The 24,883-nt window shown below is 47.8% G+C and overlaps 2 protein-coding genes across 2 annotated transcripts; one reads left to right on the top strand and one right to left on the bottom strand.

Annotated features, from left to right (window-relative positions):
* Window positions 1–2,981: 2,981 nt before the first annotated feature.
* On the top strand, window positions 2,982–3,818 carry LRRC10 (leucine rich repeat containing 10). The gene has a single exon (XM_064166560.1). It carries the CDS (start codon window positions 2,982–2,984, stop codon window positions 3,816–3,818), a length of 837 nt encoding a protein of 278 aa, XP_064022630.1.
* Window positions 3,819–6,328: 2,510 nt separating this feature from the next.
* Window positions 6,329–23,973, bottom strand: CCT2 (chaperonin containing TCP1 subunit 2). Its single transcript, XM_064166049.1, has 16 exons — window positions 23,839–23,973; window positions 21,691–21,765; window positions 20,843–20,908; window positions 20,640–20,751; window positions 19,352–19,428; window positions 17,358–17,470; window positions 16,624–16,826; window positions 15,541–15,641; window positions 15,330–15,457; window positions 12,993–13,096; window positions 11,239–11,358; window positions 9,932–10,060; window positions 9,734–9,837; window positions 8,653–8,752; window positions 7,884–8,025; window positions 6,329–6,642 (listed from the first exon to the last, which is right to left on the bottom strand). Exons 1-16 carry the CDS (start codon window positions 23,839–23,841, stop codon window positions 6,612–6,614), a joined length of 1,608 nt encoding a protein of 535 aa, XP_064022119.1. The 5' UTR covers window positions 23,842–23,973; the 3' UTR covers window positions 6,329–6,611.
* Window positions 23,974–24,883: the final 910 nt, after the last annotated feature.

Below are 24,883 nucleotides of genomic sequence, written 5' to 3'. Positions count from 1 at the left end.
AGTGCTTTGGCAGGAAAGAGATTCATTTGCTCTCAGAGTAACCTCCTGCGCTGTGCAAATAGTGGTGCCCAGCAAAGCTACTAAGGCACAGACCACTGGGGCACAGTCTAGACCTAACAGACCTTCTGCTAACAATCCTTAATGTCTTTGACACAGATATCATGCATGGGCTGAACTTGGCTCCCAGCAGCACGGGTAAGAGGAGGCAGCCCAAGATCTTGCCTGGCTGCCTCCAAGTAAGCCACTTTTCCACCTCACCTTAGTGGCAAGTGGCCCAAAAGTGTCTGAGGCAGAGAAGGAGGACAGTGAGGCTTAACCATTCCCCTTTTCCATGGAAACATTTCAGCTGGGCTGGGCAAATGGATGGGGCTGGGACACACCATGCCCTAGTCACTGAAATGTAATTATTGCCTAGTTGTGTGAGAGCTCCAAGCTAAACATCAGTGCCATTGGCACCCTGAAAAAGAGACCACTACATTCAAACCAACCAACCAAACCCCTGGCAGGCTGCAGCACGCAGGAATACAGAGCAGTGCCTTGCACACTGCAGCAAGACCTCTGGAAGGGCTTGCTTGGAGCTGTTTTCCTGAGGTTAGCAGTGCCCAATCCTGCCTGAGATCACAAAATCACAGAATGTTAGAGGTTGGAAAGGACCTCCAGAGATCATCCAGTCCAACCCCGCTGCCAAAGCAGCATCTCCAGGGGTAGTCCACACAGGAATGCAGCCAGGTGGGGTTGGAAAGGCTCCAGAGAAGGAGACTCCACAACCTCTCTGAGCAGCCTGCTCCAGGGCTCTGGCAGCCTCACTGTCTCCTCCTGTGGAGGTGAAACCTTCTCTGTTCCAGTCTGTATCCATTGCTCCTTGGCTTATTGCTGTGGGCCATAAGAGCTCTAAACTGAACAAATTTAGAGCTCTGTTCATTGTAGCCCCCTGGATTCTGAAATGTATGTTTTTGCCTCTTCAAACCTTCCTCTGAAATTGTGAGGGCTACAGAAACTCAGCCAAGGCTGAGCCTGGTGTCCTCTCACAGCTGTGTGCAGAGCTTGGGATCTCAAACCCCACCAGCACCTGTGGTAATATTTCATTTCCCAAAGCAATCAAATCTCCCCAGTGCATCTTTTACACTGTTTTCCACTTTATTGGGATTGCTTTATTCTTACCTACCTCTCAGCAGTGTTTCCTGTTTCTTCAGGACTCAGTGCCCTTGCCTATGGCAGGGAGTTAGAGCTGGATGATCTTTGAGGTCCCTTCCAACCTAAACCATTCTATGGTTCTATGATAAGTTCTCAGCAAGCAACCAGACTTTCTTGTCCTGCTGCTGCCCCAGTCACTGAGCTCCAGAAGCTCAGGGCTGGGCATGAGAATGGTGAGCAATGGAAGTGGTTATCTGTAAGCCTTCAGAAAGCAAAGGCATTTCTCAGGGAGCCTACAAGCGCTACCCAGAGCCCAGCAGAGCAGATGTCACATCCTCTGTTGTTCTGACACGAGCAAGCCATGGCCTGTGCCGAGCACCTTTATCATTGGAACTTCTCCTCGAATGCCACAGATGCTTCTGGGAAGGCTGGAGGGCATGAGGATGGCTTTGAAGACACGAAGTGGCTTTCAAATCACCGCCACGGGGATCTGCCTTTCCCTTAGAGCCTGCACCGAGTCGCTGCTTGTCAGAAAGATCAAGATCCTCTACTTCATTATCCCACCACACAAAGGTTACTTTCCCCAAATACTCTGAGCTCACAGCATGTCCCAAGCAGACATCCACTCAGCCAGCAGAGGTACAAACTGCAGCAACAGGAGGTCACCATGACTTTTGCTGATAAGCTGGAATAATGATTAAACTGCAGTGCCGAGCATCACAGAGTCCCAGAATCATGGAGGCTGGAATGGAGCTCTGGGATCAGCCAGCCCAGCCTAGGACCTAACAGCACCACAGCCACCAGACCATGGCACTGAGTGCCACAGCCAAGCTTGCCTGAAACACCTCCAGGGAGCCACTTGAATGAGCATCTCGAAGTAGCCACTTTGCTGCTTTAACGCTCCATGCCCTGCCAGAGGACCGCTGAAGGCAGCTTGGCATTCCTGGATTTCCCAGGGCAGCCTTTCCCAAGCAGCTTTCCTGCAATGCAGTTGGACTTCCAAGAAAACATTTCTCTGGCCCTCAGCAAGTTGTTCTATTTGTTGGGGAGACACTGGCACAGGTTGCCCAGGGAGGTGGTGGAGCACAGAATCACAGAATGTGATTGAAGATCACAACTCCACCACCTCCCTGGGCAGCCCACTCCAGTCTCTAATTCCCCTTCCCATCGGGAAGTGCTTCCTAACATCCAACCTAACCCTGCCCTGGCACAGCTTCAGGCCATGCCCTCTCGTCCTGGCACAAGTTGTCTGGCAGCAGAGCCTGACCCCCACCTGACTACCCCTTCCCTTCAGGTAGCTGTAGAGTGTGCTAAGCAAATCCCTCTGCACACCACTCCTCTGGGCAAGTCAGCCAAGCCTTCAGAAGTGTTTTAAACACCAATTACCTCCAATGTTTCCCCTGAGAGCTAAACATCTGAGTGTAGAATCCATCCTTCGGTGGGGTTCACTTTCCTGGGCTGATCCCCATAGCCAGCACCAGCTGCACAGCCTGAGCAAGAGGTGTGGGGCTGGGGCAGCAGGGCAGCAGTTTAAGGCAAACCTGGAGACCATTTACAGTGTGCAGGAAGCAGCAAGAACAAATGTTCTGGGAGGGGTGAGCAGGAGTGTGGGCAAGAGCGGGAGCCCTATGGTCTGGGTTGTGCTGTCCATAATCCCCATCACCAACCACTCACTTGGTTATCAGAAACATTTCAGAGCCCTTGAGATTAATGGCTCCTGCCCTGCAAACACAGCCTTATATTGGGAAGACAGAGTTACCCCCAGGCCAGTGCACAGCAGCAGAAGACCAAGGTGGGTCCCTGCCCCTTGCAGTCCCCGCAGTCCCCAAGCAAAGTGAAGTCCTGGGATGGGCAACAGTCTGAAAGCTGTAGCTGCTTTTGTGCCTTCCAGCAAGTGCCAGAAGTACCTCCTGGAGGACCTAGAAGAGATGCCAGTGGATAAAATGGTGGACCTGAGTGGCAGCCAGCTGAGGCGGCTGCCTCTGCACGTTTGCTCTTTTAGGGAGCTGGTCAAGCTGTACCTGAGTGACAACAACCTGCACCATCTGCCTCCCGAGCTGGAGCAGCTGCAAAACCTGCAGATCCTGGCGCTGGACTTCAATAACTTCAAAGCGTTGCCCCTGGTCGTGTGCACGCTGAAGCAGCTGTGCATCCTCTACCTGGGCAACAACAAGCTCTGCAGCCTGCCCTTCGAGCTCCGGCTCCTGAGGAACCTCAAGACCCTCTGGGTCGAGTCCAACTGCCTGCAGAGCCTGCCCGAGGTGGTGTGCGAGCTCCGCCTGCTCAAGACCCTGCACGCCGGCTCCAACGCGCTGCGCACCCTGCCCGGCCAGCTGAGGCAGCTGCAGGAGCTGCGCAGCATCTGGCTCTCGGGCAACCTGCTCGCCGAGTTCCCCGCCGTGCTCCTGGACATGCCTTTGCTGGAGGTGATCGACGTGGATCGCAACTCTATCCGGTTCTTCCCTAGCCTGGCTCACCTGCCCGGTCTAAAGCTGGTGATCTATGACCACAACCCCTGCAGGAACGCACCCAAAGTGGCCAAAGGGGTGCGCAGGGTCGGGAGGTGGTCAGAGGAGAGCCCTGAGCCCCGTAAGCGGTCTGGGGCAGTGATAGAAATCTCGCTCCATGAGAAACCGTCGCCGCCTCTTGCTGCCAAGCCTGAGCCAGAAGCAGAGACCTGCTGATGCTTGGCTGCCCGCTCCAGCAAAGGTGGCAGTGAACTCACTCCACCACCCGGCTTCTACTTCTCCTCTCTTGCTCGCTGGTGTCCAGGGAGCACCAGGCTACCTGGCTGAGCTTCAGGATTAAGTGCACCAGCTTAGAGCTAGGTGACAGCAGAACTCCTGTACAGACACGCCTTTATGGACAGCACTTAGCACTCTTCCTGAAGACTGCCTCCTTTCCCCCCTCCTCCCCTGTGGGCACCACTCACGAGTTCACAGCAGAGACGAAGACACAGTTTAGCTCTGCTCCACGGGTGGCTTATCCAGAGCACACAGGGATTTGCTGCTTCTCACCCGCAGGAAGCCCATGGACTTGCTCTTCCTCCTTCCAGCTTGCTCAGCTGGGAGCCGCTGATTGAAGATGACCACTGTGGGGTCACAGCTCTAAGCTAGCTCGCGTTCGTCCCGAATTACTACATCTGAAACACAGCAACGGCAGCTTGAAGGTTTCCCTGCCTGCTGCCCAGGGAGTAGTAGTGAAGTCCTGGCTGTGCTATCAAGAAAAAGAGCACACGAGTACCAGCAAGCCTTCCTCTTAACTGCTGCCACCCTCCTGCTGGAAAATCTCTGACCTCTCTTTTGGTTATTGCCAAGCAATTTTCCTCAGGATGATGAGCAAAGCCTCTGGCTTTGCTGCCAGCTGTTCCCTAACAGACAGCGCCGCCTCTAAGGGCAGCTGTGCGTGCCAAGCTTTCAGGCAGCAGCAAAGAAAATCAAAGCCTGACTCAAACGGGAAATCCACAGGAGCTGCAAAGGTAAATTTGCATGAATGAAAACACAGGGCTGGGAGCTGCTACAGGCTTGGATGGAATCTGAAACTGAGTCTGAGTTTACTCAGTGGGCTTCACGGTGGGTGTTAGTTCAGTTTGCAACTCAGACTGGGTTCAGATCATCTTCCACATGCACCTGATTCTCTTTTCTAAAGCATGTTTCACTTTAATCTCTTAATACCTGGCTCCAAATGACACATGTAGCTTTTGATGCCATAGCACTGATCAAGGACTTTGGTACAAGGCAGCTTTCCTTTAACAGAACGAGGAGCCTCGGTGGCAGAGCAGCCTCTGCCCTCTGCCTCTCCGGCAGCGCCTACAGAAGGGGCACTTCACTTCCCAGAAAAGGTTTGACTCAATGCCAGTTGGTGACTGGTTCATGTCATTTGCATGCTTGAAGAATTATCTGGAAAGAACACTCAGCCAGCACTTGCTGTCTTGTTAACTGTCGTCTGAATTTGATTCTGGCTGGCACCAGCCAAGCCTGCTTACTGGAGCCATCAACATATACCAGTACCTGGCCAAGTTAAATCATCCTTCTCTGGAATTAACTGCATTCCATCTTCCTAAACTCTTTCCCTAATCTTGTTCCAATGAACCATTCTTTCCTAGAAAATTACTCAGCAGGACAACAGCTTGGGGCTTTTTTACCACCCAAGTGTCACTGTTTGATTTCCAGTGGAACTGGCCTGGTACTATGCTGTCTGAGGCAGCAGGGAAGCTGCTTTCACTTGCTTGTCAGCAGCTGGCATTTCACACAGCACTCCCTGCACCCTAATGTCACTCTGGAGGAGCTGAGGAGGTTGTGTTTCAAGAGCCTGGAGGAACATTCTGTAAGCAGGTCCCCCCCTCATGTCAGGAAACCTAAAGGAGAAAACTCTTTGCATGGATATTTTCTGTTTTGGAAGACCTCCCCCACGGCGTTTGCCAAGGAGCTGCATTATACTTGCAAGAGACAGGAGGGTCATGACACCCAGCTGGCACCTCACTGGGCTCCCACACAGACAGCTCCTCCACTTGTCTCTGCCTACAATCACCAAGCACTTTAAGTGAAAATTGCTGCAGGCATCAGACTTCCTTACAACCCCAGCATGAAAGAATCTGCTTAAGAAATATGCTGCCCTTTGCAGCAACTGCTGGAATAGGAAGGAGAATATAAAGAAAGGCTGCATAAATATGAAAGGCAGTTAAAAAAGAAAGAAGGGAAGATGATGCAGCCTGGCACACTGACTGCCCTCTGATATGTTTGCAAAAGTGGCCAAGTCCAGCTTGCCTTTACAGTCAGACAGAGACTGATCCAAGATGTTACCTTTCCCAAACAGCATCTTTCTCTCAACTCTGCCCAACAGAACCCCTACCCACAGAAATTTTGTGCTATAAAAAGCTGTCAACTCCATCAAGTTGTAGTGCTGGGTATTGACTGTTTCCTCTTTTTCTCTTTCATCATAAAAAAACAGAACTGGAAAGGGCTAAGATTTAACTTCAGAGCCTCTTTCTAGGATGCCTCTACAGGCAGGACTGGAATAATAAGCTCACACTAAACACCCGAGGTCAATTTGAACCAGCAAGCTACAAAAGCTTGAGGTGATCCTCCACACTGTCTGCCAGGCCACTGCCTGCAGCATCTGAGGACCCAGGGTGAACCCCACAACCTCTCTAAGGAAACAGCCTTTCCTCATTCTACACAAAGACAAATATAGCTTGGATGAATTTGAATTTATTTTTCTTCCTGTGTACTTTGAAGTGGAACCTGGAGAGGAACAGAAGGAACAGGGTTGTACAACCCCCCTGTTTTGCTCAAAAGCCAATGTCTTCCCCACAAGACATAGAAACTGAAATAACTTAAACCCAACTGAAGGCAGTTATCTGATGGAGATCTTGCTCATCTCAAGCTTCTGTTCCATAATCTCACAAAAACTAGATCGTTAGAAAAAAAACTCCTAGGAGAGATCTGGTCCACACATCCTCAGGGACTGGAGGAAACTTAACATGGGCGATGGTCTGGTACACGTTTCCTAGGGAGAAAAAGACAGATCAGAACCTTTTGCACCACAAGATTCCCCACCAAGCCTGAGCTTTTGTTTTCAGAGTATTCTGTGTCCAGCTCTAGCTTTATCTCACAGCACAAAAGGTGATGTCACCTCAAAGCTAACAGACAGCCTTTGACCAGAGTAAAGAGCCCCTGAGATACACAAACCACTGTAAACTCCCTGGCCATGGGCATGCCTGGGATAACTGCCTACGAATGGCTTCTCTCAGACATCTGAGCCAATGTGGGCTTGTTTCAGCTGCAGAAGCAGCTGGCATTTAACTACAGTTCTTGACAAGAGCAAAAAGGAGCACGACCTCTTGCATACTGGGCAGCCATTGCTGCTAATGTTTAGTACTACATGTCACAGGAGGAGCTGCTGACCTGAGATGACAGAAAGCATTCAGGTTGGCAAAGCCCCTCAGGATCACCAAGCCCAACCCATATCCCTACTCTGCAAGGTGCACCCCAAACCATAGCCCCAAGCGCCACAGCCAAACCATCTTGAAACACATCACAGGGTTGGGGACTCCTCCATCTCCCTGGGCAGCTCATTCCAGTCCCTGACCACTCTTCCTGGGAAAAATTCTTCTTAATGTCCAGTCTAAACCTACCCAGTGGCAAATTGAGGCCATTCCCTCTTTTCTATCACTAATTACTTGTGAGAAGAGACCAGCTCCAATCTCTCCACAACCTCTTTTCAGGTAGCTGTAGACAGCCATGAGGTCTGCCTTCAGCCTCCTCTGTTTCACACTACCCATCCCCAGCTCCTTCAGTCTCTCCTCATCAGATTTATTCTCCAGGCCCTTCCCCAGCTTCCTTGCCCTCCTCTGCACTGGCTCCAGCACCTCCACAGCTCTCTTGTACTGAGATGCCCAAAACTGAGCACAGTACTCGAGGTGTGACCTCACCAGAGCTGTGTCCAAGAGGACAACCACCTCCCTGCTCCTGCTGGACACAGCATCCCCCATCCAAGCTAGGCTGCCAGTGGCTTCCTTGGCCAGTGACCTCAGCATTGCTCAGACATGCTAATTTAAGCACTCTCCAGGTCTGTTCATACTGCTAATGCAAAACAGCCTATGTAAGCTGAATGTTAGCATGTCTGATCTCAGTCTTCCTTTCAAGTAAGAGGTTTTCAGAACAAGACTTTTCTGCACATCTGCTCTTCCACAGAAGAGAGTTACTCAAGTCCCACTGTACCTGACCATGCAGACACTCAGCCCATACCTTGGTGCTGCTTTAATAATGTCATCTACACGAAGAATCATTTCTGCTGCCTCAGCTGCACTCAGCAGAACTTGTCTCTTGACTTGAAAACTTTCTGTCACCCCCAGGACTGCCATGTCTCCAATGGTACCCTCGTTCATATCTGCAAGAAGAGACACATTATGAAACTAGGTTTTTTTGTTTGTTTTCTTTGTTGTGTTGGTTTAGTTCTTTAACTTGGATGCTTTTTAAAGGAAATAGTAAGAAGCTGACAGTGTGGTAACTTATCTGCTCAAAAGAACCATGCAGACAGTAAGGCAAGTGTTAAAGTCTTATGCCTCTAGGCTTCTGATTTAAGCCTAACATGTTGTAATGACACAGAGAAAAACAATTAATGTTCAAAACTTTACACACTGGGAAGAGGTCCCAAGGTCCAAATAGAACTCTCAGCACTATTTTGCTTAGTTACATCAACTTCAGAATCCTTCACAACTTTCCAGGGAAGAAGACCTGTTTGGTTGGGTTGAGTTTTTGTTTGGTTTTAAATCATTGCTTTTCTTGTCAAGCTTAATGTATGTAGACTCTAGATTAAAAAAAAGGAACAGGTGGAAACCATCCCTTGCAGAAACAAATCTTCTGTCTCTTTTTACAAGGCTTGCAGAAGGACAAAGGAACCTACCACTGTATGCCTATGTCCTATGCAAAGCTAACAGCAATGAGCATATGTGACCCAGTTTAATAAGCCTCAGCACCCTCCCAAACAGCAATCCAGTGAGACAAGTCCCCTTACCAAGTCCATAAGTAGTCTTTCCTTCACTGTGAGCAGCTCTGAGCTGAGCAACTAGATCTGCACTGTCGTAACCAGCATTGTCAGCTATTATTGTTGGGATCTAAGGGGACAAAGACAGGTTGTTAATTAATGCAGGGACTGGTCCCTAGTTACCATAAAACATACTTCGGTATTAGTTACTATTCCAGATCAAGAGGAAGTTTCAGCAATGTGGCAGATGAGCTGTGACAGGTGTCAGAAGATACCCAAAAAGGGGAAAACCACCCCAAACAAAACAGCAAACATCCAAAATAACTAAGTTTAAGACTCTTTAGAAGGTAGCATAGTAGCCAATTTGTCAGTTCATTTTACATGGAATGAAGCTCATTTGTTCAGTGGTAAGCATTAACCACCAGATCATTCTGTTCCCTGTTTAACCAGCAGCAGTGCAAACTGCACATGCTGACTGAACAGGCAATGCCAAGTCTTACCACGCTCCTTAATTTGATTTTCTCAGGAGGAACATTTTCCCATGGCCTTTTATTTCCTAAGAAAGGTTTTCACTAATCTGAATTACAGAAAGGCATTTTTAACTCAAGTCACCACTGTTAGCACAAGAACATTCCACTAACACTTCTGTGATACTCCTGTTTCCTACTGAGATGGCATCTCCAGTGCAAGTCTATTATGTTCTAGTAGTATTACAACATGAATGCTACCAAACAGCACTGAGTATCAGCTGAATACAAGGGTGGCTCTTTTCTCCATCAGCTGTCAAATTAACAAGGCATTTTTTTCATGAGCTGCTTCTGCTGCACTTTTAACCTCACAGCTAAGAGAAGCAACAACCAACTACAAAAGGGTGAGATTCTAAAGAGATTCTTTAACTTGCACAATCACTGAAATACACCAATACTGCTTTTCCCTAGAAAACAGTAACGTTAGTTTTCCCCTCTGCTCAACCAAGACATGTTGCTAAATTCCACTTCTTTACTTTTAGCAAACCAAAACTTTGCAAGACAAGCAAATATCTGATGTCAGGAGTCAGTGAAGTTAGTGAAACCCCATCTATGAACCCAGCAACCTGATGACACAAACTTACCATTCGTAAAGCCTTAGCAAAGGACTCCATTGCAACAGACTCTTTGCCAGGTGTTCGGATGGCAAGTTCTGCAACAGCATTAGCCATCAGCATCTCTGAACAACCTGCCCATTGAAGACACACAGATGGTTTAGATCCAGCTTGAACAGTAATGCATAATGTTTCTCATGTACAAAGTGCAAAGAACTGAATATTCACCTCCACCATACACAGTTCTGGTGTCCTTCACGGTCTGGGCAAGGACACAGAGAGCATCATGCAAAGACCTCTCTGCTTCATCAAGAATCTGCTGTGTTGCTCCACGTAAAACTATGGTGCAGGCTTCACCTAAAAAAGGCAAATGCAACAAGATTAAAAAGGAAGCAAAAAAATGAAGGTCTTGTCATGAATAGACAAGGAGTAATGGGTTTGAACCAGGAAAGGGGAGGTTTGGACTGGATGTTAGGAAGAAGTTGTTTGCAGGGAGGGTGGTGAGACACTGGCACAGGTTGCCCAGGGAGGTTGTGGAGCACAGAAGCACAAAATGTGCTTCACATTCTGTGCTTCTGTGCTCCATAATCTCCCTGAAGGTGTTCAAGGCCAGGTTGGATGAGGCCTTGAGGGACCTGTTCTAGTGGGAGGTGTCCCTGCCTATGGTGGGAGGCGGGAACTAGAAGACCTTTGAGGTCCCTTTCGACCTAAACCATCCTGTGATTCTGTGAAAAGAAGCCATACACAAAACATTCACAGTGGTTTTGCTATCACCACAGTCAAGCATAGATCAACTTGTGGCAAGAAGAATGATGACATCTTCCAGGCCAAATGACAACTTGTACACTATGCTATTGCTTAATCAGCTGCTGCAAAACATCTTACTTAAGAGAAAATTAGTCTTATCTCAACACAGCTCCTCAGGGAAGTTAGAGTGGTGGCATAACTGTCTATAAACAGGTAAGGGCTGGGTATCAGGAAGGAAGGGACAGCTTCTTCTCACTTGTGCCCTGGAATGGGACAAGGGGCAATGGATGGAAACTGCAGCACAGGAGTTCCAGCTCAACATGAGGAAGAACTCCTTGAATGTAAGGGTGGCACAGGCTGCCCAGGGAGGCTGTGGAGTCTCCTTCTCTGGAGACTTTCCAGCCCTGCCTGGATGTGTTCCTGTGTGACCTGCACTAGATTCTCTGGTCCTGCTGTGGCAGGGAGCTTGGACTGGAAGATTTCCAGAGGTCACTCCCAACCCCTAACTTCCTGTGATCTACTGGAACAAGCTCTCAAGCTCTTCAGGTATGACATTTTCCTGTCAATTTAATCTCCCAAAGCAGAAATTTAGGTTCCTAGCCTTAGAAATGTTGAGGTCTGTTTGCATTGAACAGCTGCAACCTCAACCACAAACACATCTTTGCAGAGCTGCTACTAAAGAGTCAGACTTTAATAAACACAGTTACAGAACTCCTGTGCCACCCTTGTAACTGAACAGCATTAGCAGAGCTCAATGCCAATGTTAAAAGCTGCCATAAAACACTTACCCATTGCCACTCCAGAGAAATGAATGAGTTTATCTTCTCCAATCATGACTTCCTCAATAAGCTTGCAGCTCCCCAGTTTGACTAGCTCAGGGTGATCAAAGGTTGATGCAATTTCACCACCTACAAATGTAAGATCATATAAAAGTCACAGAGACCACGACAGAAGCATCCATTCAGGATCTAACTGGGACAGGGACTAGAATGACAAGAAATGAGATTACTTCTTAATTGCCTCAAAATAGAGTTAAATTAGCAATGCTGACAGGACACATTTTCCCAGTGTCAGCACATGGGATGAAAAAACTTCCACTGATGTTACCATGTCCTTAAAGCACCAAAGTTGCATTTCACATCACAAGAACTAGAGTAGTGCAAGAGTTACAATGCCTGTGAGGTCTGCCTGGGTAAGAGGCTAAACACTGATCTTTGCCACTAGTAAAGTATCAATCTGTTGGAAGCTTTAATAGTACTTACTGATGAAATATGTGCAAAATACTACATCAAGTTTGCTATGTTCTTAAACTTGAGTTGCCTGCCTGATGATGGCTCACCAGGCCACCATTCTCCTGAATCATGAGTCTGGTGCCATGTCATAGCAGCAGTAACATGCACTAATTAAAACTCCCAGATCTTAAACAAAATAGGTACCACAAAGACCAAAATCTCTCTGAATGCAATATTGTCCCAGTACTTTGCTCTTTCCAGCAGAAAACCATTTATGTGTATCCAACCCCAATGTATGCTCCATTATTGTGCCTTTGCCTGCAGCACTGCTGTAGTTGTAGCAGCACGAGGGAAAACAGGATTTATAGTGGAGTTTGTGCTTACTATTTCAGCTACAGTTTGATCTAGTGTGGTCTGCTATGGCCCACTTGCTCTGTCCACATTTGCTTTGCATCTGTTTCAGAACATAAGCAATGTCTCTCTCCATCAAGCATTTGCCTGTGTCAATGTGCCTACAAACAGCCATACACAATTCCTACTGCACTTTTGCTAAGCTAAACAAGTCAGTGTCTTTTCTTGATCTGCAGCACACCAGGTATTTAATTTTCATTAGTTACTGAAGTCACATTTACATTGACCACTACTAAAACTAACCAGGCTTATCATATTAATTGAGGTCCAGCTCAAGTTGATGATTCAGCCCCATCTTTAACAGGAGATGACTCTCTGATCTTCTCTACTATTACAATCAAACAACAGCCACTTTATAGCAACATTTATAACTCACAGATTCATCATCTTATTCTTTCAATTGCTAAGTTTCATCTTTCTCCTAGAAAAAAAGTTTATCAAGCAGGGACTTGACTGAAAATATTTTATAGCATGAAAGAAAATGACTAAATGGCACTAACTGGGCAAATGACATTCCATAGTTAGGTACATGACTCTTTACTCCCATGTGCTAGAGAAGAAGTTATGTTAAATCATTATGCAGGGAGGAGTCAGAATCAGACATTTTACATGCAAAGTGTAACACACTGAAGATAGAAACTGGGATGCTTGCTTCTGAAAATACACTGACAGTTATACAGCACTTGGTAAACCAACACATTCAGAGTTTCTTATGGCCAATTTCATAGGCTCCTCCACATCTGTTATTAATTGAGTGTAAAGGTTATTTGGAGAAGTTTTCACACTTAGAGATCTACTTAATAGTAAAAGGGTGCAAACTAGGTGATCAAGCATTAGCATTTACTGTAGAGGAAACAGTGCAAGCCTCAAAGTTTCACCCAACAAAGTATTCTATGTACCTGTAACAAGAGCCAGGCGCTCGACACCTGCAAAATCTGCATGTTCAATAGCCATGACACCAGCAGCTCCAAACAGCTGTTCAGGGTAGTTGTAAATCAGCTGTCTGTAATTAAAACACAGGCACATCAGAGGTGAGTGCAAGGACAGGAAAACATGCAAAGCTGAGGAAAAAAAATCCAAAATCCAAGCTGTCTGAAATACCCCTAAAGATATGCCACATGCTTCAAATTCTATGTCCTTTGATCCTAAGTGCCTGCTGGGCCCTTAACTGCCTACCCTAGCAGAGTGCACTACAACCACATGTGAGTCTTTGTAATTCCTTCACCAGTATAAAATCCAAACAGGAGACAAATCTCTTGGAATAATAAATGGCCAGACTTGCACTGTACACAAATGAGCAGACCACAGTAGGTATCCCACTCTCTCCAGAATGAAGTAGCTATCTAAAGCTAAGTGGTCAATGACCATTCAGTCTTCCTTTCCAAATGAGAGACTGAACACTGTAGAGATTGAACAGGAGCTGCAAGATGCCTCCTCATTCAAAACAGATGTTTCTAATCTATCTTCCAAAGAGATAGCTGGTGCTGATGGATATGTGCAGAGAAGATTCCTCCTACCCTGGATCTGTATAGCCTTGACCCCATCAAGCATCTCCTCAGTGACAGTTGACTGGTAAGCTCTTAGAGTATCAAATGTGAAGTGGACCTACAGCATCCCTCTAAGCAGAAGGCAATTCTATCAGGGAGTTATATCTGGAAGTCAAGAGTCAGTGTAACTGCCACACCACCAGCCTGGCTACGGTGACTGACTGCTACCTGAGATTCCTCAGGACAGCAACCATGCAGTAAAGGGTTTTAGATTTTTTGTGTATACTTCACAGGATTCTTCCATCAATTTGCCAAGAGGACTCTTGACTCAACAGGACTGTGTAGTTATAACATGTTCAGTAAGAGGGCACTAATTTTGCATGAAGATAATGTATGTGAAACATGACACAGACAGCAGGGCTAGGTTGGAGTGAGTCCGGAGGAGGCTACTAAGATGCTCAGAGGACTGCAATAGCTCTAAGGACAGGCTGAGAGAGTTGGGGCTCTGCAGCCTGCAAAAGAGAAGGCTTCGAGCACACCTTGGAGTATCTGAAGTGGGCTACAGGAAGGGTGGGGAGGGACCAATGACAAGGTCTTGTAATGACAGGACGAGGAGTAATGGGTTTAAAGTGGCAGAGGGGAGATTGAAAGTGGATGTTAGGAATAAGCTGCTTGCAATGAGGGTGGCAAGACACTGGCACAGGTTGCTCAGGGAGGCTGTGGAGCACAGAAGCACCCAATGTGATCTTTGATCACATTGGGTGCTTCTGTGCTCCACAACCTCCCTGGAGGTGTTCCAGGTCAGGCTGGATGAGGCCTTGAGTGACCTGTTCTAGTGGGAGGTGTCCCTGCCTATGGTGGGGGGTTGGAACTGGATGAGCTTTGAGGTCTCTTCCAACCTAAACCATTCTATGAGATTTCTCAGTCTGTCAGTGGTTCTCACAGATGCTTAACACAGACTTTGAAGGTGCATTGTAGGATGGCACTTCATCCTGTAAGAGTAAATCTTTGCTAGTGTGGAAAATCATGCTCCTCTTACACCTCCTCTTCTTGGGTGTAGTAGTAGATAATCAGCTTCCCAGCAGGCCACATGATACACTGAACCACCATGTGTCAAGCTGCTCATACACATGGCAGCTCCACTTCAATGAGAATTACTGAAGGCAGAAGCTTTTTTCACTATTAAAGGCTTGAAGGCTTTTTCAGCAGTGACAGCTTAAGAGAAATGCACTGCTGATCAGTAACCTAGACTGTGACATCAGTGATGATGGTGCTCTTTCCTACTTTCAGACATGTCTACAGAAGCCTCATGGCAGAGAGCACAGAGGCTTTTTGACATTCTTCAGTCTGGAGCAGTACTGCAGTACCAGCATTTTAATGCAGGAAAAAGGATAGCTGTTCCAGCCTCCACTAAATGCAATCAGCAGCACAGACTTTCCACACCAAAGTGGGACATGGATGCAGACAATACTGCTGGTATTTGTCAGTGTTAGGATAAAAGCATAGTGACATTGCTTCAACTGGACTGAAACAGGAATTCCTGGTTACTTAACTCCACTTCTCAAAGGTGAGGGGAGGCAGGAGAGAAATGATGCATTAGAGGAAGCAGAGAAAGAAGGCCTGGCCACTAATTTAAACCTTAGGCATGATCACCTAATTTTACAGATAAAAGAATCTTCACACTCCCAGCATTTTTGCTACTTTCCAACCACACTCTAAGCTCTGCCCCTTTCCCCAGGCAATACATACCTGTTAATAAAGCAGTTTATTCCATGCTTAAGGATCCGGTCTACCTTCTCCTTCATTTTTTCTTTTTCTGCCTGTTCTATTTCTGCTACCTTTGCTGTAGAGTCCACTCTAACACGAGAGCCAAAAATCTAAACCAAAATCAAAGAGGTTAGTCTAAAAAGGAATTCCATTTAGGAAACAATTATTTCACCAGAGCAGTTCTGTCACACACCTTAATCTTGTCCGTATCCATACCGGTGTTTGCGATAAGAATCTTGGCATTTTCAATTCTTTTGGGCTGATTTACACCAATCTTCTTGTCAAGTAAAAACCCTGTAGTAACAGCAAGATGTTCTAAGCCTTCACATTAAAAAAGCACAGCACTATTACACCCCTCCCCTATATTTATTATTAAATGATATAGCAACGTTTCCTAGAAAAAGAATTGTATAGAGATGTGTGACTCACAGGATGTCAGGGCTTAGAAAAGACCCAAAGAGATCATCCAGTCCAATCCCCTGCCACAGCAGGACCATACAATCTAGTTCAGGTCACACAGGAACACATCCACACAGGACTTGAAAGGCTCCAGAGAAGGAGACTCCACAGCCTCTCTGGGCAGCCTGTGCCAGTGCTCTGGGACCCTTCTAGTCAAGAAGTTCCCCCTTGTGTTGAGGTGGAACCTCCTGTGCTGCAGCTTCCATCCCTTGCTCCTTGTCCTATCCCAGGGAGCAGTGAGCAGAGCCTGTCCCCCGCTCCTGACCCCCAGCCCTCAGATAGTTACAAACATTGATTACATCTCCTCTCAGTCTTCTCTTCTCCAGACTAAGCAGCCTCAGGTCCCTCTGCCTCTCCTCATAAACTATGCCCTCCAGTCCCTTAATCATCTTCATAACTGGACCCTCTGCTGGACCCTCTCCAGCAGATCCCTGTCCCTCTTAAACTGGGGAGCCCAAAACTGAAGGAAGCATTCAAGATGAGGTCTCACCAGGGCAGAGCAGAGGGGCAGAAGAACCTCCCTTGATCTGCTGGACACACTCTTCCTAATGCACCCCAGGATCCCACTGACCTTCTTGGCCACACTGGCACATTGCTGTCCCATGCAGAACTTGTTCTCCCCCAGCACTCCCAGGTCCCTCTCCATAGGGCTGCTCTCCAGCAGATCACCTTGCAGCCTGTACTGGTGCAGTTTATTATTCCTCCCCAGATGCAGGACTCTGCACTAGATCCTTGTGGAATCTCATTTGGATCCTCTTTGCCCAGCTTTCCAGTCTGTCCAAGTCTCACTTAGAGCAAACATACATCAAAGACTTACCTTCATCTAAGTAGGAATCAGCCAAACTTCCACCAAGTTTCTTAATGACATGGATGGCCTCCAAATTACCAGAACCTTTCAACCTAAGAACAGCTTCTACAGCTAGTTTGACAAAGTGATCCTTATGATGAGTAAGCAATTTGGAGGAGAGAGTCGTTCCCGCAATGTTCATCAAGTCTTCACGGAACTTGACTTCATCATCACTAAAATAAAGCCCATAAGTTAAAGTGGAAAGCCTAAAAGCCTTCACTATCATTAACCAACCACTGTGTGCCTCCCTCCTTCTAGCCTGTATGTGTGTCCCATGTTGCACTCTGAGGAGTGCTGCACAGAATCCCTCCCGTGTCCCAGAGCACAGTCTTCTGTTTGAAGTGGAGAACCTTTGCAGTGCAGCTTTAGCAAGCCTGTGCTCTCCAACTATCAGGTGACAAAAGTCACACTTAAAATCTGAGTATGAAACCTGAAATAACAGCCCAGACATTTGTTCTGGGGAGCAAATTATTTGCTTATTTGTTCCTGAACATCCTACGTTATTGTAAATCATTTCACAAAGCTTCTGGAGTTTAGCAAAGGAAAAAGGAGTCTTTTCTTTCTTAACTGTTCAAAAATCCAGGCTTTCCTTTGCTTAAAACAGAACAAGTGAGGGAACAATTTCCCAGAGGTGTACAGTTCTCACTGCTGTTTTCATCTTGGCTGGTTCATAAAGAACCACAACAAACGTGTAGGTTACTAACCCATGATCCACAGCTGCTTTCAGAAGCGCCTCTCTTGAAGCTTTTGTGGCTGCTCTCCAGCCTGCAATGATGGTCTGAGGATGAATTTTCCTTGCAATCAACAATTCTGCCTCCTATTTAAATGAAATTAACAATCAGCTTTTATCCTCCAAGGTACTTTTGCACTGATTACCAAGACACTTGCAAGTAATCAGAAAATTCTGAATGTCAGTAGAAGGCATAGAGCTGTAACAACAGAATGAAAATCACTGCTGGCAGGCTGCTCTTCCAATCTAGCAAAGTATGATCTGCTCCTGGAGCATCATCAGGAAATGCTGATTAGAAAATATAATCCTAAGTCAAATAGGAATAGCAACCAAACATCTACTTCTCACAGCAATCATAGAATTGTCAGAGCTGGAAGAGATTGCACTGAGTGGAAAAACAAACAAAAAACCAAGTCTAGTCTGAACCAAATTCAGTTCATGAAAGAGCAGCTGAGGTTGTCTTCTTACATGTTGTATGTAGGAGGAGAGGGCTTACAAGAAAGCATTTATCCCAAAATTCAGTACTGCATTTCAGAGATATCCACAAAGCAAAGGGTTCCACAAGAGCTCACAAGGCAGCTGCTCAAAGACCTTTACCACCCCACAGCAGGATCTACCTCCTTTACAGCACAGTTACATCTTACATCAGACTTCTGAGGAATTACAAAAGTGACACTCATAGAACCACAGAACTGTCAGGGTTGGAAGGGACCTCAAGGATCAGCCAGTTCCACCCCCCCTGCCATGGGCAGGGACATCTCACACTAGAGCAGGCTGCTCAGAGCCACATTGAGCCCGGCCTTAAAAACATTCAGGGATGAGGATTCCAACAACCCTGAGCAACCTGTTCAAGTATCTCACCACCCTCATGCTCAATAACTTCTTCCTAACATCCAATCTCAATCTACCCACTTCTAGTTTGTTTTATTCCCCCCAGTCCTATCACCACCTGACACCCTAAAAAGTCCCTCCCCAGCTTTCTTCTAGCCCACTGCAGGTGCTGGAAAGCCACAATAAGGTCTCCTCAGAGCCTTCTCTTTTCCAGACAGAACAACCCCAACTCTCTCAGCCTGTCCTCACAGCAGAGCAGCTCCAGCCCTCTGCTCATCCTCATGGCCCTTCTCTGGACACCTTCCAGCACCTCCAGATCTTTCTTGTAATAGAGGCTCCAGAAATGGACGCAGTACTCGAGGTGAGGTCTCACCAGAGTGGAGTAGAGAGGGAGAACCACCTCCCTTGACCTGCTGGCCACACTTCTTTTGATGCAGCCCAGGGCACAGTTGGCTGTCTGGGCTACAATCTTCCACTTTATGTTTGAGGTCAGTTTTCTGTTTATAGCTGTAACTCAAAGTGTAGCTGAAAACAAATAAATCTCCAAACTTCTTTTTTTCAAGGAACTTGGCAAGCTCACAAAGAATTTCTCAGATGCTCCTAATCTGAGATGATTTGATTTACTGGCACAGCACTGCCAACAAGAGTTCCTCACTTCTGAAGTGAGTCTGGTAGTGCAAACTCAGTGTGCAGAGTGTGAAGGAACAGCATGAATACAGGGCTCATGCACACAAGGACAAAATCTGACAGGTGGTGGTTTTTTTTCACTCATTAATGTTATGGAAAAGGATTTCAGAGGACTGAATCTCACAACCAAGCAGTGCTCCATGCTACTGTGTGCAACATCTAAGAAACAATCTGTGACATAATGTTGCATAATGAAATGAGAGAAGACATTTCCTTGATTTTTTTCGTGTAGCAAAGCAGAATTCTTGTGAATTTATAAATAAAAAGGAACATAGTATAATTTTCTTTAAAATATGAAGGGCACAATGCTCAAGGGTTTTTTTCCTATCAGTTTCCACAGCAAAAGAGCATTTTGAAGCCTTCTTCATAAACACCAAAAACATCCCTCCCACTGGTGTCACAGGAGTAACTGCCAAACAGAAACACATCTTAAGAACTGTAATACATTACCCTCAGTAGTTCAGCTGCCAACACTGTGACAGATGTAGTTCCATCACCTACTTCATCATCCTGAACCTTTGACATATCTAAAGAAAGAAGTTTCTGTATTAATATTCTGGTTCAAAATGCCACACTTACCTCTACCAGCTTTATAGGCAAATACTCTTATCTCAGATCAGCTTCAAGAATCTTACTCCCCAGCAGCTTAAAGAAGTCAATCTGTGTAACACAAAAACCTGACAGGCAAATCAAACTCAGCATCCTTCAAAATCCTGCTCTTCCAGTTTCAACCTAGAGATTGGTTCCAGTTTGGCAATGGTCAAGTGCTGCTTTTCTCTTTCCCCATTCCTAAAGATCCCAGGCTCACAGGATGTCAGGGGTTGAAAGGGACCCAAAGAGATCATCCAGTCCAACCGCTCTGCAGGAGCAGGACCATACAGTCTAGCTCAGGTCACACCGGATCGCACCCAGACAGGGCTGGAAAGGCTCCAGGGAAGGAGACTCCACATCCTCTCTGGGCAGCCTGTGCCAGGGCTCTGTCACCTTTCAGTAAAGAGGTTCCCCCTTGTGTTGAGCTGGAATCTCCTGTGCTTCAGCTTCCATCCATTGCTCCTTGTCCTACCCCAGGCAGCAAGTGAGCAGAGTCTGTCCCCCACTCCTGACCCCCAGCCCTGAGACATTAATAAACATTTATTAGATCCCCTCTCAGGCTTCTCTCAAAAAAAAGCAGCAGGGCCAGATAGCAGCCTAAGGCACACATATGGGATCAGAGAACAACCAAGTACACCACAAAACCATCCAGACACTCGACAATGAATTGTTCAGGGTTCTGCTTGCCACTGAAACTGGATGATCTGCACACTAAGACAACTGATCACAGAGGTAAACTCTGCCTGAAGTTTACTTCAGATGTTCATGAAGCAAGAGACAGGGATTTAAATTAGGGAGAACCAGAGACAGTATGTACCCCAGTAAAGTTCTGCTTTCAATTTTCCCAGTGAAAAACAAAAGACAGGCACACAGATGTCTTTTGCCCCTTCTGACTCTGTGACCAACAGAGGTTTAGGGAAAGCAAGGAGACACCAGAGCAGTTTTGCAAGAGCAGCATATGCCTCAACTTTACTTTTTCAGAGTTCCACAGCTCTTGCAACACCTTGGCCTCCTTGAGGAATTTTGCTCCCTCTCATTTTTTCACATTATCTGAAGAATATGTTTCTAGGAACAAAGAGAAACTACACAGTAGAGTTACAAATGGAGAAATGCTATGTACTCAAATGTCAAGCTGTTAAAAACTCACCAACCAAGACCTTGGCAGCTGGGTTGTCAACTCCAATAGCTTTCAGGATGGTGGCACCATCATTGGTAACTGTTACCGTGCTGTCTCTCCCGGTACTCAAAAGAATCTTGTCCTACAAGATACAGAATATGGCTTGCAAACATGTTTTGACTATTAAAACTGAATTAACAAGTATGACCACAAAGAACTTGCAGCTGTCTTACCATGCCTTTAGGACCCAGAGTGCTCTTGACCAGGTCACCAATAGCAATGGCACCAACAAAGGACGACTGAAATGAAAGCAAACACACCTTAGTAAAGCATTTATTTCTACGTTATTATAAGAGGTAGATGCTAGCCCCTAACTTCTCAGGGCACACATGAACATAACCTTTTGACAGCCACACTCCTCTTAGCAGAGTGGGGGTACAAGTTTTTTAACTGTTACATTTTGACAGCCAGCTCAAACACACTCAATTCTCCAAGAAACCACAAAAGCCTGTCTCACAGACAACAGAAATACCTCCCAGTGAACATCAGCCTTCTGAGCTAAGGCACAGAGGGTTTGAACACCTTGGAGCAGTTGCTCTAATTGCTAGTATAAACAACACCTCTCCTACCTTTTGTTCATAGACATGCTTGTTTCGCCTGGAGAAGGCTCAAGGGTGACCTCATTGCTGTCAACAACTACCTGAAGGGAGGTTGTAGCCAGGTGGGGGTTGGTCTCTTCTCCCAGACAACCACCAATAGAACAAGGGGACACAGCCTCAAGCTGTGCCAGGGGAAGTACAGGCTGGATGTTAGGAGGAAGTTCTTCACAGAGAGAGTGATTTGCCACTGGAATGGGCTGCCCAGGGAGGTGGTGGAGTCACCATCCCTGGAGGTGTTCAAGAAAAGACTGGATGAGGTATTTAGTGCCATGGTCAGGTTAATTGGCTAGGGCTGGGTGCTAGGTTGGACTGGCTGAGCTTGGAGGTCTCTTCTAACCTGGCTGATTCTATGAGTCGATGTAAAATGAAGACAAAGCTGAATTACCTCCAGCATTACCATTTTTTTTGAGAATTACACTTACCAGCCGAGCTGTTTCTGCCTTTTCTTCATCTGCACCTGCCTTGAAAATGTTCACAGGAGCAAGGGAAAGCGATGCCTAGAAGAGAGTTGGCAGAAGCAGATTTCCTTCACTTTTGTTAAAGAATGACTTTTGAAAAACAAATCCCTGACACTAACAACCCGAATGATGTTTTATTAAAATTATTTAGTGCTACAGCCCATTTGGTTTGGCTAAAAAAATATGAATTCATCTGGATTCTGCCTTTAAAATCTATCTGGCAAGGTCTTCATCATGTGAAAAGACTACAAGACAGGTTGCAATCTGCTCCTAAAGACATTCTCTGTAAGCCTGAAAGGCTGTTACCAGTACATTACCATATGGGAACATTTATATTGCTGTCCTTTGTGGGTAACCAGCAGATCACAGGTTGGCAAAGGCCCTCAGGATCACCAAATCCAACCTATAACCCTACTCTACAAGATTCACCTTAAACCATATCCCTAAGCATCACATCCAAATGATCCAGGCAGCCCAAAGACAGGTACAAGCAGCAAAACCTAAGTAACTCTACTTGCTGGGAATTTACTGTTTTGATATTATGCTAGTTTGAGGCCAACTGGGATATTTTAATGAGAGAAATTAGATTATAGGCAATGAAAAGAAAACAATGGTGACATCTACCTCATTCACAGGCTTGCTGAGATGTATAAAAGCAAAAACATAGATAAGGCAGTGAGTGTGTGTGTGTCTCCTCCTCAGAGTGTGTGCTGCTTCTGTGTAACCAATCCTTCTGCTTCTAACCCCCCTTGTCAATCCTCTCAACTCACCTTGCACATAAGGCAGACTCAGGGGTAAGGTGGAGGGGTGAAAAGAAGGCAGAAGGGTGGCTGGGAGCCCCTCCTGGGGGCTCTGGTTTCTAGGAGAGCTGTTGTGTTTCTGTATCACTTTTAAGTTGTACATTTCTGTCTATAGCCATACATATTTATGATATAAACATCTGCTTCTACACCGTGCTAAGATGTAATTATAGCTTCATTCCTTCCACCTGGCTGAGTCTAGCCTGGGTGATTTCTTGAGAGGGCAGGTAACTCCCAAACAGTCACAGATACTTGTGTTGATCCTTAATTGATTTTTCTGCCTTTCTATGCAAATTGATTATATCACTAATGAGTACATGCTGCTAAAGCCCACCACTCACAAAGAACTCAAGGACCTGACAGCACAAGAGGCAATGGCTTCAAGTCGCACCAGAGGAAGTGTAGAAGGGATGCTAGGTGAAATTTCTTCACCAAAAGGGTTGTCAAGCACTGGAGCAAACTGCCCTGCGGAGTGCTTGAGTCACGGTGCCTGGAGCTACTTAAACGGTGTGGTGCTTTGGGACAGTTTCCCGGTGCGCTCGGCAGCTGGACAGTCAGCAGCTGAGCTCACCTAAGCGATTCTGTGGCTTCAGGATGCGAACGAGTTAGGACCAACTCTCAGCAGAACAAAAGCATCAACCCCCTTAAGAAAGCTCCACCACTTCTTTACCTGGCCGCATGATCGGCGCACAGTCCTGCACCCATTCCATCACCACGGCTTGGACGAGAACGCTCCAAAAGGGCGCAGCGGACGGCACGGGAGCGGCTCTCGGCAGCGGCTCTCGGCAGCGGCTCTCGGCAGCTCACCGCGAGCGGCCTCTCACGCTCCGTGACTCGGCGCTGCCCCTCTCCAGGGCTTCCCGGCGCCAAGGGAGAAGAGCCTTCCCGCCCGCCGCCGCCACAGCAACCACTATAAGGCTCAGGGTACGGGAGGGACCAAACACTTTCTCCGGCGAGGCGGAGATGCCCACCGCGGGCCCAGGATCCGACCCGGGGCCTGCCCGTTACGGGAGCGGCGGATGCCACAGAGCACCGCCCGCCGGGCCGCGGCCTAGCGGAGCCCCCTGGCGCTAGCTCTAGAACCTTCCAGGCCCAGCAGGCCGCCGCCGCCGCCTCCCGCCCTCCGCAGGCCGCGGGGCCGCCCCGCCCGCGAGCGCCTCCGCCGCCGCCGCCGGACAAAGCGCGGGCGGGAGCGCGAGCGCCGGGCCCGGCACGCGGCGCTGCGGGGAGCGCTGCCGCTGCCGCCCCCGCCCCGCTGCGCCCGCCTCCCCGCGGGAAACCACCGCAGCCACCGCTGCTCTCCGCTGCTCACCATGCTGCTGCTGTCGCCGCCGCTGCCGTCCCCGGGACCCCACGGACCGCCTCAGGCCGCCAGACCAGCACGTGAACCCCGCCGCGTCCCAGCGAGCTCCAGCGGAAGCGGCTGCGGAGGAGGCTGCGGAGGAGGCGGCGCTGCCGGCGGCGCGGGGCACGCTGGGAGCCGCAGTCCGCCCGGGCCCGGCCTCTTTAACGGCGGTGCGCGTCGGGCACGGGCTCGGTGCCGGAGCCTGCCTTATGTGTTAGCGACTTACGCCACACTGCCGGCAGCGTGAGTGCTGCCCAGACACAGCCCTGAGCTGGGTGCAGCCAGAGCAGTGTGGGCACAGGGCGAGGGAGGGGATCCTGCCCCTGGGCTCTGCTCTCCTCACACCCCACCTGCAGTCCTGGGGGCAGTTCTGGAGCCCCCAGCACAAGCAGCACATGGAAGTGTTGGAGCCAGTGCAGAGGAGGCCACCAAGATGCTGAGAAGGCTGCAGCAGCTCTGCTGTGAGCACAGGCTGAGAGAGTTGGGGCTGTGCAGCCTGGAGGAGAGCTTGGAGTGGCCTTGCAGATCTATTGACAAGCTCTTGTCAGGACAGGACGAGGAGGAATGGGTTTAAACTGGCAGAGGGGAGATTGAAAGTGGATGTTAGGAAGAAGTTGTTTGCAGTGAGGGTGGTGAGACACTGGCACAAGTTGCCCGGGGACGTTGTGGCTGCTCCCTCCCTGGAGGTGTTCAGGACTAGGCTGGATGAGGCCTTGAGGGACCTGTACTAGAGGGAGGTGTCCGGGCCTGTGGGGCAGTGGTTGGTCTTGGGAAGCAGGGATCTACACAGAGTGGTCCCTCAGCCATGGATGAATACCCCACACTGCCTTCTTTCACTCAGCAGATACACCTGAGCTGACACCACATAGCATGGAACATCCCTTTGGCCAGTTTGCGTCAATGGCTTAGCTGTGTCCTCTCCCAGGATATTGCCTACCCCTTCAGTGTACTTAGGGGCAGGGAAATGCTGTGAAAGCACAGCCTGGATGCTTGTTCAGCAACAGCCAAAACA

Source organism: Pogoniulus pusillus, chromosome 27 (genome assembly GCF_015220805.1).
Source record: "Pogoniulus pusillus isolate bPogPus1 chromosome 27, bPogPus1.pri, whole genome shotgun sequence".
In the NCBI taxonomy this organism is placed as follows: domain Eukaryota; kingdom Metazoa; phylum Chordata; class Aves; order Piciformes; family Lybiidae; genus Pogoniulus; species Pogoniulus pusillus.
Note: the sequence above shows the minus strand (reverse complement) of the source record. Positions and strands in the feature narration are given on the sequence as shown.

What these genes read in the sequence shown, in the direction of transcription:
- LRRC10 (XM_064166560.1), top strand. Translation starts at nt 2,982, where the DNA reads ATGGGCAACAGTCTGAAAGCTGTAGCTGCTTTTGTGCCTTCCAGCAAG.
- CCT2 (XM_064166049.1), bottom strand. An exon ending in AAAGCAGCTGTGGATCATGG is followed by an intron (nt 16,827 to 17,357) that starts GTTAGTAACCTA and finishes GCTTTATTTTAG; the next exon opens with TGATGATGAAGTCAAGTTCC. An exon ending in ATTATTAAAGCAGCACCAAG is followed by an intron (nt 6,643 to 7,883) that starts GTATGGGCTGAG and finishes TTTTCTCCCTAG; the next exon opens with GAAACGTGTACCAGACCATC.